Source organism: Podarcis vaucheri (assembly GCF_965113315.1).
Source record: "Podarcis vaucheri genome assembly, chromosome: 10".
Taxonomy (NCBI): Eukaryota; Metazoa; Chordata; class Lepidosauria; order Squamata; family Lacertidae; genus Podarcis; species Podarcis vaucheri.
In genome coordinates this window covers 66102376-66119832 of record NC_138748.1, presented here as the reverse complement: position 1 = coordinate 66119832, position 17457 = coordinate 66102376, and the positions used below count along the sequence as shown (strand labels likewise).

General features: G+C 47.7%; 1 protein-coding gene across 2 annotated transcripts in view; it reads right to left on the bottom strand.

Moving 5' to 3' along the window:
- Window positions 1–2112: 2112 nt before the first annotated feature.
- The window catches only part of PRKCQ (protein kinase C theta), a 55663-nt gene continuing 40318 nt past the window's right edge, over window positions 2113–17457 (bottom strand). For both annotated transcript variants that reach the window (XM_082238877.1, XM_082238878.1), the window contains exons 12-18: window positions 17045–17218; window positions 15161–15252; window positions 11656–11718; window positions 10528–10666; window positions 7996–8184; window positions 6835–6963; window positions 2113–5252 (exon numbers count right to left, since the gene is read on the bottom strand). In XM_082238877.1, coding sequence (XP_082095003.1) covers window positions 5097–5252; window positions 6835–6963; window positions 7996–8184; window positions 10528–10666; window positions 11656–11718; window positions 15161–15252; window positions 17045–17218 — 942 coding nt within the window. In that variant the 3' untranslated portion in view covers window positions 2113–5096. The remainder of the gene's footprint in view (window positions 5253–6834; window positions 6964–7995; window positions 8185–10527; window positions 10667–11655; window positions 11719–15160; window positions 15253–17044; window positions 17219–17457) is intronic.

Sequence of the window (17457 nt, the reverse complement as noted above, 5' to 3'; positions counted from 1 at the left end):
CTATGGGACCGCCTCTCCTGGTATACCCTGCGGAGGACCTTAAGGTCCACAAATGACAATATTTTGGAGGTCCCAAGTCGCAAGGTGGTTAGATTGGTCTCAACCAGGGCCAGGGCCTTTTCAGTGCTGGCCCCGAAATGGTGGAATGCTCTGTCACAAGAGACTAGGGCCCTGTGGGACTTGACATCTTTCCGCAGGGCCTGCAAGATGGAGCTGTTCCGCCTGGCCTTTGGTTTGGACTCAGTCTGACAAAACCCTTACGGGCTACTTTTAAAATGAGGCTGCATTTTAAATGGCATTTTAACCTGTATTTTAAATTGCACCCCCCATTATGTTTTTACTGTAATTTTACTGGTGTTAGCTGCCCTGAGCCCGGCTCTGGCCGGGGAGGGCGGGGTATAAATATTATTATTATTATTATTATTATTATTATTATTATTATTATTATTATTATTGTTATTATTATCTGTGAAGTTACTGAAGGGAAGGGAGTACTCTCCATGCCTGACAATGTGTGAACAAGTCTACTGAGTCAGACCAGTGGTCCTAGGAGCTCAGCCTTGTCTGCGCCAGGAATGTATAACACCCAGTAAAGGTAAAGGTAAAGGGACCCCTGACCATTAGGTCCAGTCGTGGCTGACTCTGGGGTTGCAGCGCTCATCTCGCTTTATTGTCCAAGAGAGCCGGCGTACAGCTTCCGGGTCATGTGGCCAGCCTGACTAAGCCGCTTCTGGCAAACCAGAGCAGAGCACAGAAACGCCATTTACTTCCCACCAGAGTGGTACCTAGTTATCTACTTGCACTGGTGTGCTTTCGAACTTCTAGGTTGGCAGGAGCAGGGACTGAGCAACGGGAGCTCACCCCATCACGGGGATTCGAACCGCCGACCTTCTGATAGGCAAGTCCTAGGCTCTGTGGTTTAACCCACAGCGCCACCCAGTAGAGGGGGTTTAATCCATCCCCCTAAAGCATTTTTGTTTTGTTCCCCTGCTTAAGATTCCACCAAATCTGGCAGGGGAGGCAAAAAAGCAGAAAAAGAAAGCAGATACAGCAGCGATGGGATAGGCAACGCCGAGAGCCCTGCTGGGGATTCACCTGTCTCCTTTCCTGGTAATCAGATTGATCATTTGATGCACAGAAATGGGCTGATACAACCCCAGCTCCTCAACTGGCCTGGATGGATCCACTGAAAGAGGTTCTGGGTGGCAGCATGGTTACCTGCCTCTGACCGTGAAGGGCGGCCACACCTACTTTTGTCCACGCTCTCTGCTGATACGTGGCCCCTGGGAGGCTGCTATGTGGCCTTCGGGTGAAAAACAGCTAGCCACCCCGGTCTACATTTACCAGTGACATTTGTTTTGAAATTTGAGTGCTATAGGTGTTTCTCCCTTTGGTCAATTCTCTCTCCCCACCTTGGGATCAGCCCCCTCCCCTTAAGAGAAATAGAAAGTTCACACGCTAAACCTTTCGAAGTGATCTAGTTAAAGATGGATCCAGTAGAGTTAACCTGAACTTTGAAAAGACCATAGAGCTGAAATAGGAAGTGGGAAAGAGCGGCGTCCTTCCAATTTCCTCCTCCAGATGTATTTTTCAAGAGAGAAAGAGGTAACCTTTATCACCTCATGAGCAAAAGGACAAGTGAGAAATTGTTCTGCCTGGACACTGAGGTCCAGCGCCAAGGGCCTTCTGGCGGTTCCCTTGCTGCGAGAAGCCAAGTTACAGGGTACCAGGCAGAGGGCCTTTTTGGTAGTGGCACCCGTCCTGTGGAATGCCCTCCCACCAGATGTCAAAGAGAAAAACAACTACCAAACTTTTAGAAGACATCTTAAAGCAGCCCTGTTTAGGGAAGCTTTTCATGTTTAATAGGTTATTGTATTTTAGTGTTTTGTTGGAAGCCGCCCAGAGTGGCTGGGGAAGCCCAGCCAGATGGGCTGGGTATAAACAAATTATTATTATTATTATTAACTGTCAAAAAACTTCATATCATGCTTTTCACTTTCAGAAATGAACATCTCTGAAGGCCAGCTCTGATGCAACATACTACTGAACAGCGCATTGCAGCCATTATGAGCATTACCTGCTTTGGTCTGCCTACAAAAACATTTGCTCCCATTACTGTGGACATCATTTTATTTACCTGTACAAACATCACAAACAGTTTTCAAAAATCTGTATTATTAACAAATCTAATTAAAGACTGCAACCCGGCCGTAAGGAATATGCACACAGAGGGAGCTCTTCCATTGACCCGAGGGGAAAAGCAACAACAGATTATGGAGACCTATTGAATGAGCACCACTAGAAGTCCTATGTACATATGAGCAAAACGCCCATCATTATGATAGGCAGGGCAAACAGTAGAGCTGCGTGTTGCAAAGATTAGAGTGGGAAGGCTGGGCCACATAGATTTGTGTGCTATTTGCAGGGTCCTTCTCAGTAGAGGCTGGGCCACCCGATGTTGGGCAGAGTAATAAGTTAGGCTATGGCTAAGGCAAGATACATAGCAGACATGGAACTTCTGGTCTTAGTTATGCCACCGCATGAGACACACTTATGCGAAGGATGGCGAACATCACCTTTTGATGTAAGTGGTCCATATCTCAGTGGCTGGACATCTGCTTTGCATTCTGAAGGTTCCAAGGTTCAACCCCCTGTAGACAGAATTGGGATTCAAGACGATCTTACCAGATTGGAGAACTGGGCAAAATGTATTCCAATAGGGACAAATTTAAGGTTCTACACTTACGCAGGAAGAACCAGCCGCACCAGGATTGCCAGTAGTACATGTGAAAAGGATCTAGGGATTTTAGTCGACCACAAGCTTAACATGAGTCAACAGGGTGATTGATGCTATTCTAGGTTGCATCAACAGAAGTCTAGTGTCCAGATCAAGGGAAGTCATAGTACTACTCTATTCTGCCTTGGTCAGACCACACTTGGAATACTGTGTCCAATTCTGGGCACCACAATTTAAGAAGGATATGGACAAACTGGAACATGTGCAGAGGAGGGCAATCAAGATGATCAAGGGTCTGGAAACCAAGCCATATGAGGAATGGTTGAAGGAGCTGGGTATGTTTAGGCTGGAAAAGAGGAGACTGGGAGGAGATGTGAGTCATCTTCAAATATCTCAAGGGCTGTCACATGGAGGATGGAGCCAGCTTGTTTTCTCCTGCTCTGGAGGGCAGGACCCGAACCAACGGATTCAAGTTACAAGAAAGACGATTCCGACTAAGCATCAGGAAGAACTTTCTGACAGTAAGGGAGTAACGGGTTGGTGGCAGTGGGGAAGCAAGCACAGTGGTGGCACAGGGATCAATAGACCGTTAAACGTCCGGGGACTCTGTGTGATCGCCACACCAGGGATTGAATTTGGGACCTTCTCCATGCAAAGCACATGCTCTCTACCACTGACCTATGGCCTTTGGAAAGTGCCTGCATCAAACGAGAAACACACAGTATCTCTTGAAGCTAAACGGGGCTGAGTTATCGCATGAGTCCCACAGAGAGAGAGATCCGAACAATCTGGAGGAGCTCTCACAGGTGAGTTAAACCACATAGGGACTCGCCAATCCTGTGAGGTGGAACTCACAAGACCGAGATCTTCCCTCACAGGATCACAGCAGGATCTCGAAAGGACGAAGGAGGTAGATCGGGACACTAACGGAAATGTGGAGGACTTGCTACGATGCGGCTCACATTGAAGTCCAGTTCGTATGCAAACTGCTTGTAAATGGACTTCAGAATGAGGGCTCTCAGCTGATCGGCACTGACAGCCCTCACCTTTAAAGTCCAGTTGTCTGCATTTTGAACGCAAACTGCTGCAAAAACAATGTCTCTCAGGACTCATCAGCTGATCAAAGCTGGTCACCCCATTGGCTTAATGAGGGCATGCCTGACGGCTTACTCCTTGGCTCAGCCAATCCCAGTGGGGCTCCCTGTCAGTGAAGATCAGCTGATTGGTCCTGAGAGGGAATAATGGGGAGCCCACTTTAAGCTCCTCATTCCTCCTTTGCAGATACGTCTACATCTGCCCTGATGCCATGTGTTCAGGGTAGGCAAGTGCATGTGGTTTGGAGAAAACATCCTCACAGGCCAGTTAGGATCCCTGTTGGGCCTTATAAGGTCTGATGACCAGAGGTTCTCCACTGCAGGGCAGAACGATGGAACTGAGTAAAAGGCCCCCAGGTTATCGCAGATATTCCCTTCTTAAGTGTTCCTCCTGGGACATCCACACCATTCAGCAAACCACAGTGGCTCAGATCCAAACACCTCGAGCAGGAGGCGAGAATGTATTAGTGCCGTTCTGTCAAACCACGGTGCAGTGTGTTAGGGGCTGAATTGCCAGGCGTGAAACACGGTGAATGAGGAAGATAGCAGGCGAGAATGTATTAGTGCCATTCTGTCATACCACGGTGCAGTGTGTCAGGGGCTGAATTGCCAGGTGTGAAACATGGTGAATGAGGAAGATAGCTAGCCATGGCATGTAAAAACTCGTGGTCTTGAAAAGAGCTTGTGCGGTGCCAGTTCCAGGAGACTTTGGGGAAGATGTTCTCAGTGGGTCTTCCTCTCTGTGTATGCTATCCCCATCGTCCTCGCAGCTGTTGCCACTGCCCATTTGCTTGGGAGGAAATCACCGTCTCCCAGCAGGGCCGGTGCTCCTATTGGACAGAGTGAGGCGGCTGCCTCGGGCGGCAGGCAGCAATTGGCAGCAGATGATGGAGGATACAGTGATGTGAGCCATGCAGCCTGCCCTACACTGGCTAAGTTGGTTGAATGCCTTCAGGTGCTGCCCAGTGAAGCCGCCCTCCAGCCCTAGCCTCTGAGCTTCTGCAAAATCTTGTGCAAGAGCTTCTTCAAACGAAAGAACTTCCCTGGAATTTGGGGTCACCTCTCTCGTGCAACCCTCTTCTGCCAGGTCGGAAGCAGCCCTTCTGTTAGCAGAAGAGACTTTCCACCGGGAGAAGGGCACACCTGGATCCAGGCCACCACCACCGTCGCCCAATGAGAAGCATGACGTCTGCCAGTTGGGAGTTTGGAGGCCATGGTTGTTGTTGTTGTTCTTGAAGCCACCTTGATCCCAGGGCTTTTGTCTCTCAGGAGAGCAACTTTTCCATGATGGGGTTGGTAAAGGAAAAGCTTCGGAACATGTTTTGGTCCATGCTGTTGATGAGGCTCCGGTCCCCGCATGACAGCCGGGGTTTCTCATTCAGAAATTCTTTGTCGAAGTTGCTGCAGTCGCCCGGGGATTTCTTGCAGAAGGGAGAGGGAAAACGGAGTTAGAAACATCAGAAATGGAATCGGGAGAGTTGCACAATGTTTCTCAAACCTGGGTCTCCAGCAGACGACAACTTCCATCATCCCTAGATAGCAGGACCAGTGGTCAGGGATGATGGGAGTTGTAGTCCATCGACAGCTGAAGACCCAAGTTTAAGAAACATTGCTTAAGCTAATGTGGTGCTTTCCAGATGTTGTTGCTGGACTACAACTCTCATCATCTCTGACTAGGCAGATGGGAGTCCAGCAACCTTGGGGGGGGGGCAATATGGCACCTGACCCTGCATTAAGAAGATGCTCTTGAACCTTTAAAAACAGGGCCAGGGATCCCTGTGGCTCTCTAACTCCCATCAGCCCCAGCCAGGATGAAGGGTGATGGAATTTGTAGTCCTCCAAGCCTTTAGTGATTCTCCCAAGCTCTTCCTGACCGCAGTGGTGGTCGGTGGCCATTGGGACCCATAGGGCAGAAGGAAAGGAGCCCAACAGTAGGTGGCGCCAGAACCAATGAGCTCTACTTTTGTGCCCATCCTCTCTGCTATTGAGTTCTACAAAAGGCAAGCTTGAGAGACAGCTAGCAAGCAGCAGCACCTTCTGGACAGGTTGTAAATAAGAAGACAGAGAGGCGAGGGCTGGCCAAAGCCCCATTTGCCCTAATGGATTAGCCTCCCCCGGCTTCTCTCGCTGCTGGAACTGTAACTGATGTTTGATATTGTTATGTACTGAGTTGAATAGGATCCAAAATGCAGCAGTCTGATTGGTCCTAGAACAATAGGATCCAGAATGCAGCAGTCTGATTGGTCCTAGAACAGTAGGATTCAGAATGCAGCAGTCTGATTGGTCCTAAAACAATAGGATCCAGAATGCAGCAGTCTGATTGGTCTGCAGGAACCACCCTGGTGGAAGTGAATCCGCAGCCTCATTGGCCTATAGGAGAATCCCGGAATTAGCCAATCACGTGGGGCCCATTGTGTAAATAATGTATGTAAAGCAGACATTTCGGGGGAACTGGCATTCCTCACTACTATGAGCTGAATAAAGAGCATGAAATCCATACTCGACTCCGAGTATATTTCAGATATCTTTTTTGTTCAACGCTGTTTTATCACCCTTGAAGCTGCCCTGGCATTTTTAAAAATATATACGGTATATGAAAGGTTGCAGAGAAATAATTTTAAAAACAAGCAAACAAAAAAGTCTAAATAAAAAAAATTAAATAAAAAATTGTCCAGTAGCACTTTATAGACTAAGTTTGTTCTGGTACGAGCTTTTGTGTGCATCTGAACAAGCGTGCATGCACACGAAAGCCTATACCAGAACAAACTTAGTTGGTCTATAAGCTGCTACTGGAAAATTTTTTATTTTTATTTCGACTGCGTCAGACCAGACTACCTATCTGAATCTAAAAAAAATGAGTCTAAACATGGTAAGATTATCTGGAGTCCACAAACAAGGAAACTCAACCACCTCCCCTCTGATCTGCAAGGGATCATTCATTTTTAGTTGCGAAGAGAAGCAAAGAAACTCAGAAAGGTTAAGGTTTTTCCCCCCCTCTCTCACCACTCTAGGCTTGAAAGGGGGTTCGACTGCTCTTGCTTCAATGGCTTCCCAATTGATCTGTTGGAAAAAGGGATGTTGGCGAATGTTCCCTTTGGCTCCCAGTCTCCTTTCCGGTTCTCTTACAAACAGCTGGAAATTGAAAGAATGCTAAATTAAAAAAACCGCAGCACTGACTGTTGTTTGCTTCTTGTTTTTATTATGTATTTTGTGCTTTTTATCTTGCATTTTTATGTTGTGGATTGCCCTGAGATCTACGGGTGAAGGGCGATATACAGTGGTACCTCGGGTTACATACGTTTCAGGTTACAGACTCCGCTAACCCAGAAATAGTGCTTCAGGTTAAGAACTTTGCTTCAGGATAAGAACAGAACAGTGCGGCGGCAGCAGGAGGCCCCATTAGCTAAAGTGGTGCTTCAGGTTAAGAACAGTTTCAGGTTAAGAATGGACCTCCGGAACGAATTAAGTATTTAAACTGAGGTACCACTGTGACCCCAAAACAGAGGCAGTCTGGAGACACCCTTAAAGATAAATTCTTATTTTATCTTTAAAAGTAAATTCCATCAGGATAAATGATCTTGCTCAGTCCAATCCTTCCTCCATCCCTGCCTCCCTCTCTACTGGGCTGCATCAATAGGAGTATAGCATCTAGATCAAGGGAAGTAATAGTGCCACTGTATTCTGCTCTGGTCAGACCTCACCTGGAGTACTGTGTCCAGTTCTGGGCACCACAGTTCAAGAAGGACACTGACAAACTGGAACGTGTCCAGAGGAGGGCAACCAAAATGGTCAAAGGCCTGGAAACGATACCTTATGAGGAACGGCTAAGGGAGCTGGGCATGTTTAGCCTGGAGAAGAGGAGGTTAAGGGGTGATATGATAGTCATGTTCAAATATATAAAAGGATGCAATGGATCCAAACTACAAGAAAGAAGATTCCACCTAAACATTAGGAAGAACTTCCTGACAGTAAGAGCTGTTCGACAGTGGAATTTGCTGCCAAGGAGTGTGGTGGAGTCTCCTTCTTTGGAGGTCTTTAAGCAGAGACTTGACAACCATATGTCAGGAGTGCTCTGATGGTGTTTCCTGCTTGGCAGGGGGTTGGACTCGATGGCCCTTGTGGTCTCTTCCAACTCTATGATTCTATGATTCTACTTGACCTGACCTTCACAAGAAGGTCCCTTGCGTCCTTATCAAGCCATCGAGGGTAGAACGGGCTGTCCATGCGGATTGACTGGAAGAGTTCCTCTTCGTCCTGACCATGGAAGGGAGACTGACCAATCAACATCTCGTACAGAAGGACTCCAAAGGACCACCAGTCAACAGACGTGTTGTATTTCTGCCCCAGCAGAATCTTTAATGGAAAGGGATGGAGAAGTGAACAAAGCTTATTAGTAAGAGCTGGCCTCCTTGCAATGAGCTAAAGCCACTTCCGAACTGGAGAGGAGGTGAGGTTGCGGGCCCACGCCCTCCCCACACACGCGGGGGCTGGCTCACAGATTGCTCTATCTACCATGGGGCAGTCCTTCAGATATTTGAACCTGGGACCTTCTCTATGTTAATCAGATGCTCTACCAAGATGATCAAGGGTCTGGAAACCAAGCCTTATGAGGAATGGTTGAGGGAGTTGGGTATGGTTAACCTGGATAAGAAGCGATTGATTATAATAGCCATCTTCAAATAACTCAAGGGCTGTCACATGGAAATAATAACAATAAAATAATAATAATAATAATAATAATAATAATAATAATAATAATAATAATAATAATTTATTTATTTATACCCCACCCATCTGGCTGGGCTTCCCCAGCCACTCTGGGCGGCTTCCAACAAAATATTAAAATACAGTAATGCATCAAACATGAAAAGCTTCCCTAAACAGGGCTGCCTTCAGATGTCTTCTAAAAGTCTGGTAGTTGTTCTTCTCTTTGACATCTGCTGGGAGGGCGTTCCACAGGGTGGGTGCCACTACCGAGAAGGCCCTCTGCCTGGTTCCCTGTAACTTGGCTTCTCGCAGCGAGGGAGCCGCCAGATGGCCCTCGGCACTGGACCTCCGTGTCTGGGTAGAATGATGGGGGTGGAGACGCTCCTTCAGATATACGGGACCAAGGCCGTTTAGGACTCTAAAGGTCAGCACCAACACTTTGAATTGTGCTCGGAAACGTACTGCAAGCCAATGTAGGTCTTTCAAGACCGGTGTTATATGGTCTCAGCGGCTGCTCCCAGTCACCAGTCTAGCTGCCGCATTCTGGATTAGTTGTAGTTTCTGGGTCACCTTCAAAGGTAGCCCCACATAGAGCGCATTGCAGTAGTCCAAGCGGGAGATAACCAGAGCATGCACCACTCTGGCGAGGTAGTCCGCAGACAGATAGGGTCTAATCCTGCGTATCAGGAGGAGCTAGTAGACAGCTGCCCTGGACACAGAATTGACCTGCGGCTCCATGGACAGCTGTGAGTCCAAAATGACTCCCAGGCTGCGCACCTGGTCCTTCAGAGGCACAGTTACCCCATTCAGGACCAGAGAGTCCTCCACACCCGCCTCCACAAGCTTGTTTTCTCCTGCTCTGGAGGGTAGGACGTGAAACAATGGATTCAAGTTACAAGAAAGGAGATTCCAATTATTGGTAAGAGCTGGAATGGACTCCCTTGGAAGGTGAAGGGCTCTCCTTTCTTGGAGGCTGGATGGCCATCTGCCATGGATACTTTAGTTGAGATTCCTGCACTTCAGGGGGTTGGACTAGATGACTCATGGGGTCCCATCCAACCCTACAATTCTGTGATTCTACCACTGAGCTTCAGCCCTGCTGTGCCCTTGCCTGTTGACCATGCTGGCCGGGGTGATGAAGGTTGAAGTCCAACCTGAAGGCCCACAAGATACCCCATGACCTTGAGCATTGCTGTGCTGGCCCCAGGAGCAACCCGGGCAACGTGCTCCAGGTTCGGTCCCGAATCCAAGGGTTCCATGGGGAGTCAGTCCAACAGGGCCAAGGCAGGACATGAGGCAGGAAACCAGGCAAGGTCAGGCACAGGATCTCAAGCATGTTCTAGCAAACAGCAACGTTGCTCCCGCAACCTGGGGTGGGGTCTGACAGCCTTTTATCTTTGTCAGGGTAATGGCCGGTCCTGATCCCCAGCGACTCACCTCCCTGTTTTGCCCGAAGGTGAGCACTCCTCCTGCGAGTACTCAGGTCTCTCCTTCTCTCAGACCTTAGTCTCTGCAGCTCAGGAGATGTTGGTGGGTTACTAGACCCAGCGGCTGCCTCAGCCTCCCATGACCCAACTGGTAGTGGAGCAACTGTAAGTGATGGCCCAGCTGAAGGCAACGAGGTCATCCCCACATCTGGAGCCAGGGCAGGCTCAGGCCCCTGACTTGGCCCAGCTGGTGCTTGTTGCAGGGGAACCTGTGCAGACTGGGACTCTTCAGGATTGGGTCCCAGACTTGGTTCAGATGATGCCAAGGCAAAGGATCTGCTGCAGACTGAGACTCCTCTGGTTCCGAGCCCGAGCCCGAGTCCCAGGCCATCACAACTGCATTCCCTACACCAAGCACCCAGATACCTCCAGGGAGCTTATTGGTGGGCAGAAAAGGCTCAACCCTTCTCTTCCATCTGCACCCAACCCCTGTTATTCAGCGATATTCTGCCTCTGGTCTGGGGAAGTTCCATTGGTTGCCAGGGCTAATAGCCCCACTTACCTCCGGTGCAATATAATCGGGGGTTCCACAGAATGTACTTGTCTTGGCGTCCCCTCCCATGTGCTCTTTGCACATCCCAAAATCGGCAATCTTGATGTGCCCTTCCTTGTCTAGGAGAACGTTGTCAAGCTTCAGGTCTCTGCAAGGCAAGATCAGGAGACATCTCTGAAAAGGCTCTTTTCTTGAAAGACTAGATGTGTTATCTAATCAATATGTGCTATATATACAGTGGTACCTCGGGTTAAGCACTGTATTTTTCGCTCTATAAGACGCACCAGACCACAAGACGCACCTAGTTTTTGGAGGAGGAAAACAAGAAAAAAATATTCTGAATCTCAGAAGCCAGAACAGCAAGAGGGATCTCTGTGCAGTGAAAGCAGCAATCCCTCTTGCTGTTCTGGCTTCTGGGATAGCTGTGCAGCCTGCATTCGCTCCATAAGATGCACACACATTTCCCCTTACTTTTTAGGAGGGAAAAAGTGAGGCTTATAGAGCAAAAAATACGGTACTTAATTCATTCCGGGGGTCCGTTCTTAAGCTGAAACTGTTCTTAACCTGAGGTACCACTTTAGCTAATGGGGCCTCCCGCTTCCGCCGCACGATTTCTGTTCTCATCCTAAAGCAAAGTTCTTAACCCGAGGTAATATTTCTGGGTTAGCGGAGTCTGTAACCTGAAGCGCCTGTAACCTGAAGCGTATGTAACCCGAGGTACCACTGTACACAGAACAATTGTTAAGTCGTTTCGGGTACAAGTCCCGGTATTGTGGGGTTGTATTGTGGGGAAGAGCTGAGGAGGAATGACAGCTAGGAGGAGCACACAGAGAAGAAATGCCCTGGTGAATCTGCAGCAGCACAACCCGACGCCTTCGTCTGCCCCAGCTGCAACAGAACATGTCTCTCCTGTCTCTGTCTCTACAGCCACAGCAGGCGCTGTAACTCTTCAGCTGCTTGACTTCTCTCCTAAAAGTGCACTCCGCCGTTATCTCCTGAGATGGACGGATGTCAACAACCGCATTGAAATTCCTGCATTTCTGGGGTTGAACTAGATGCCCCTCAAGGGTCCCTTCGAGCTCTGCAATCCTACGATTGTATTATTCTTTCTCTCTCCGCCAAGGATAAAATTCCTACCTGTATATGATTCCTTGAGAATGAAGGAACTGCAAGCCGCAAATGATTTCAGCAGCATAAAACCTGAGAAAATCAGAGACAGGTTGGGCTTAATTTTATTGGTTCATATTTAACCCAATATCCAATATCTTCCCCCCCACAGAGTACTGGTCCAGTGGTTATTGTTTTTATCTGTAAGCCACCTTGAGTCCCATCAAGGAAAAAGGCATGGCAATAATAATAATAATAATAATAATAATAATAATAATAATAATCACAACAACAACAATAATAATAGAGGCCTCATTTCATAACAGCCACTGACAGACCTATCCTCCACCCTAAGCCACTGGCCATCCTCAAATCATGTTGCAGTGAGTTCCACTGCTTAAATTAGGTACTGTGTTACGCGACACTTTCTTTTGCCTGTCCTGAATGAATCCACAGCTCACCGCTTTTGTCAGGTGGAAAGGACAAATAACTTTTCTGCAAACACCTACATTAATGTGCTATGACCAGGGGTGGCGGGGAGAGGTATTTGGGGGAAATGGAATTAAACTGCCATCGGAATACAGCCTTGCCACCAGTCCAGGTGCCACTATTTCTGCCATTGTCTCTCCTGGACTGGTGGCAAGGCATTTTGGTGCCTGAGGAGAAATACCCGCTGCTGCCCCGGTAATGGAGCCGGGCAGCCATGAGGCCATGCAAGGGCTTCACCTCAAGGAAATAATAATAATAATAATAATAATAATAATAATAATAATAATAATAATAATAATTTATTTATACCCCGTCCATCTGGCTGGGCTTCCCCAGCCACTCTGGGCGGCTTCCATAGAAACAAAAAATACAGTAAAATATCACAGATTAAAAACTTCCCTGAACAGGGCTGCCTTAAGATGTCTTCTAAATGTCAGGTAGTTGTTGTTCTCTTTGACATCTGGTGGGAGGGCGTTCCACAGGGCGAGCGCCACTACCGAGAAGGTCCTCTGCCTGGTTCCCTGTAGCTTTGCTTCTTGCAGGGAGGGAATCACCAGAAGGCCCTCGCTGCTGGACCTCAGTGTCCGGGCTGGACGATGGGGGTGGAGACGCTCCTTCAGATATACTGGACCAAGGCCGTTTAGGGCTTTAAAGGTCAGCACCAACACTTTGAATTGTGCTCGGAAACGTACTGGGAGCCAATGTAGGTCTTTCAAGACAGGTGTTATGTGGTCTCGGCGGCCGCTCCCAGGCACCAGTCTAGCTGCCACGTTCTGGATTAGTTGTAGTTTCCGGGTCACCTTCAAAGGTGCATAGAGCGCATTGCAGTAGTCCAAGCAAGAGATAACCAGAGCATGCACCACTCTGGCAAGACAGTCTGTGGGCAGGTAGGGTCTCAGCCTGCGTACCAGATGGAGCTGGTAAACAGCTGCCCTGGACACGGATTTGACCTGTGCCTCCATGGACAGCTGTGAGTCCAAAATGACTCCCAGGCTGCGCACCTGGTCCTTCAGGGGCACAGGTACCCCATTCAGGACCAGGGAGTCCTCCACACCTGCCTGCCTCCTGTCCCCCAAAAACAGTACTTCTGTCTTGTCACAGTACTTCTCTCTTGTCAGAAGTTCTTGCAGAGCCTCGCCATTGGGGGCTTGCACACAAGGGAGGCAAACTCAGCCAGGGCTTCCCTTTGCCACCCTGCCTCGCGACAGGGAAAAGCAGAGTGGTGGAATTCTTGCCAGGCCATATTTTTAAGAAATTCAACTCTGGAATTGCAGAGGAAGGCGGATTTCTACGCCCAAAGTCACCTTCGCTCACCCGGCTCTAATGAATAATTTACTTCAAGTCGCTCTTCAATCCAAACAAAGCCCTAAAGCGGTTTCAATATTGATTTTTAAAAAAATTATCCCCAGGGGTACCGGGGCTTATTTTATTTGCTTTGTTCTATTTGTTTTAATCATGCCTCAATCCGTTTTTAAATCTTCGGTTGGTGTTTACCATCTAGGTTTTTGTTTTTTTTACATTCATGTGATTCAGGTTAGTATTTTATTTTATTTTGGGGACTTGGTGCTCTGGAGCAGCCGAACAAAAGAGAGGTTCCACGGAAACAGCTTTTTACCAGAGCTTTCTAAACAAAACAAAAAGAAGTGTGCATGCACACGAAAGCTTATACCAAGAACTAACTTAGTTGGTCTTTAAGGTGCTACTGGAAGGAATTTTTTTATTAAAACAAAACTGTTCGACCAGATGTCAAAGAGAAAAACAACTACCAGACTTTTAGAAGACATCTGAAGGCAGCCCTGTTCAGGGAAGCTTTTAATGTTTAATAGGTTATTGTATTTTAGTGTTCTGTTGGAAGCCGCCCAGAGTGGCTGGGGAAACCCAGCCAGATGGGCGGGGTATAAATAAATTATTATTATTATTATTATTATTATTATTATTATTATTATTATTCAATGGGTGCTGCCATTGGTGCCAACTATAGGGGGCCTTGAGAGCCTGGGCACCCAAAAATATTTTTTGTGTGGGTGCTCGACACCCACAGCGTGGGCTCTGACGCGACTTCCAGTTTCTACCAAAAGTCGGAGGTTTCCCAAGCCTCGGGTGTGATCTCTAAGGCCCCATGAGGCCTCGGCGATCACGTCTGAGGTCCTACCAGGCCTCAGAAGCACCCTCCGCGGCACGTTGATGTAACGTGATGTCATGACGTCACATTACCTCATGGGTGCCATTGGACACCCATAACCTGGAGCACAGGTTGGCATCCCTGCCTGCTACTTTCTGTTTGAAATTGGGATGTTTATTTTGTATGCTGCCCAGATAGTTCCCCCTGTCCTTGATGTGTGTTTTACGAACTAAAAAATAAACAAAAAGCATCCTTTACATAAGGAGAGAAACAGAAAGAGGCTCCAACATGGGATAACCCTTTGGTGGGAATGTACCACCTCAGCAGGCACTGGGTGTGTATGTGTGCTTGAAAACACCCCCAGATTTTTTTAAAAAATAGCCTGCAAATGGAGAACATTCCTGTAAAGAGCTGCCAATGGGCAACTCCAGTCTTCAGCCCTCTCTGGCCTCAGCTCAATCCGTCTTCACAGGGAACTCTGGGAATAGTAGTTCTGTGAGGGGACTGGGGGTCTCCTCACAACTTTCAGCACCCTTAAGAAACTACAGCTCCCAGAATTCTTTGCTGGGGGAATGCCATGCCTCTTTAAAGTGCTGTCATGATGCTTTAAACCAGCCTTTCTCAACCTGTGGGTCCCCAGATGTTATTGGAATACAACTCCCATCTTCCCTAGCTAGTATGGCCAGAGCTCAGGGATGATGGGAGTTGTAGTCCAACAACATCTGGGGATGCACAGGTTGAGAACCACTGCTTTAAATGTTTGGCATGAATGTGGCCCTAAGGAGAAAGTAAACTGCATTGATCCCGACTCAAGCATTTCAAGACGATCTATTCTTGCAAGGACCGTACCACATCACTGATGGTACGTTCGAGCAATTTCTCTGTCTCTCCAGGAATGTGCAGCAAAAACAGACCCCAACTTACCTCGCTCGGCCAATGTCAAACTTGTGGCAGATCTGGATGTGAAACATCAAGTCACCCCCGTTGAGATATTCCATTACAAAAAAGAGGTTTTCCTAGTAAATGACAAAAAAGGCTTAAAATCCTAATCATAATCATGAAATGGTCTTGGGGCAACAGATGACACAAGAAAAGAAATTGAACATTGCCTCAGTGACAGCTTTTTCTTGGGGAAACTCAAATGGACGGATTCATGATAAAAGGTGAAAGATTTATACAATCTGAAGAGAAACCAAAGGATTTATGATACCCATTTTACAGGTGGTTTTCCCGGAGAAAGTGGGGAAACAAAAGAAACGCCTGTGCCTAGAAATCATGGGACAAATGGAATAAATCAGGGGACAAAGGGAAATGTGGATAAGCTCTTAAACCCCATTGTCCAAAAGTCTATCAGTGTGGGAAATTATCAACAAAATCTAATGCATATTCTTGCTAGTTAGCATGTGAAGGGGTTAAGACCACAGAGCTGTATTGCTGATAGGCGGACCCAGACCATAGACATGTAATTGATAGAGAGGGCTCTGTGTGATATCATTTCCCCTCCTCTCCTGAGGGGGAAAGAGCACCCAGCATTTCTTGTTCCTTTCCCTCTCCCTCTTTCAGGAGCAGACAGATATCCAGTTGCTTCAGCTCAGAGACATGCCTGAAGCTGCTTCTACTGTAAATATAAGCATTTTACCTGTATAGTTTTTAATGCTGTTGCATCTGAGAACCAAGGAATGATTATGAGTAAGTAAAGTGTGCTTTAAACTTACTTCTCAGTCTGTTGTGTGATTCTTTGTTAAGAAAAGGGGGAGCCAGCTTGCTTTCCAGCTGAATTCCTATGCTTCCAGTATTTTCTGCTAAAGATGGAACTTGAAACTCTGCTAAGCTGAATTTCCTTGTCTGTTCAACCCACACATGTGGGTGCCTGGAGGCAGGGCTTAAACATATGCGGCACCGGGGTGCAAAGATTCACCTGGCGCCCCTTCCGGTTGCCGAGTCCCAGGTGCGCAGGAGGGCAGAGCCAGCTGGCCGCCTCAGCATCTCGCTGGCTCGGTCACCCCCGAACTCGCAGCGCAGAGCTGCCCGCAGCAGAAGAACCTGCCACAACGCTCCGACCGATGGGCGGGCTCTTCCCCGACTCAACTCTTGGACCCCAGACTCTGCGAGCCCGGCGCCCGGGTACCCCGCACCCCTAGCGCTTATGGATAAGACAGCCCTTCCTTTTTCCTTTCTCCTTCTGTGATGGAACTCCTATTTGGGGACTTCCCTGGCTTTTTTTCCTGGCCCACAAAGGCCAGTCTGGATAGTTGGCCTTGGTGAAGATTTCATCCTCAAAAAGTTTTTGATTTGAGTTGCTACTGAAATGAGGCTGCATTTTAATGTTGTATTTTAATCTTGTTTTTAAGTTGTGTTTTAATCAATTGTTTCTATACCTGGTGTTAGCCGCCCTGAGCCCAGTCTTGGCTGGGGAGGGCGGGGTATAAATAAAAAATTATTATTATTATTATTACAGTGGTACCTTGGGTTAAGAACTCACGGTAATTCGTTCTGGAGGTCCGTTCTTAACCTGAAACTGTTCTTAACCTGAGGTACCACTTTAGCTAATGGGGCCTCCTGCTGCCGCTGCACAATTTCTGTTCTCATCCTGAGGTAAAGTTCTTAACCCGAGGTACTATTTCTGGGTTAGAGGAGTCTGTATCCTGAAGCGTCTGTAACCTGAGGTACCACTGTATTACTAAAACTCATCTGAAAGCCATGCCCCACTGCCTGCCATTTTGTGACTGGTGGACCTTCTCAAGTGTGTCCTGAAGGCAGACAGTCTGAGAATCTCTATTCTGAGTGAATAGGAAATAAATTGGTTACCTTTGTCTGGAATGTACAGAAGACGTGAGTGAGGAACGGGTGTCCCCAAGCCAGAGAGAGGACACGCCTTTCCACCATGGTACATTCAACGTCATCATCCATTAGCACCACCTCCTTCTTCAAAGCTTTCATGGCAAAAAACTGGTTCGTGTCCTTCAGCTCAACAAGGAAGACCTGGGCAAAAATAAATAAATCCAGGGTACTGCAAAAAGCTGTGATTCATGGCAAGGTTAAGCAAAGCCGCGCAATTCAGAATTGAGTGCAGAATTAACCCAAAATCTCAGATGGAATGTTTATCAAGTTTCTAGTCCCTATGTTTTGCAAAGACCGATTTGAAAGCGAGTAGCCAAGGTGTCGTGCAGGGATGGGGAGCACTTCCCGACTCAAGGGCCACTCTCTTTCGTGGGTGAGCT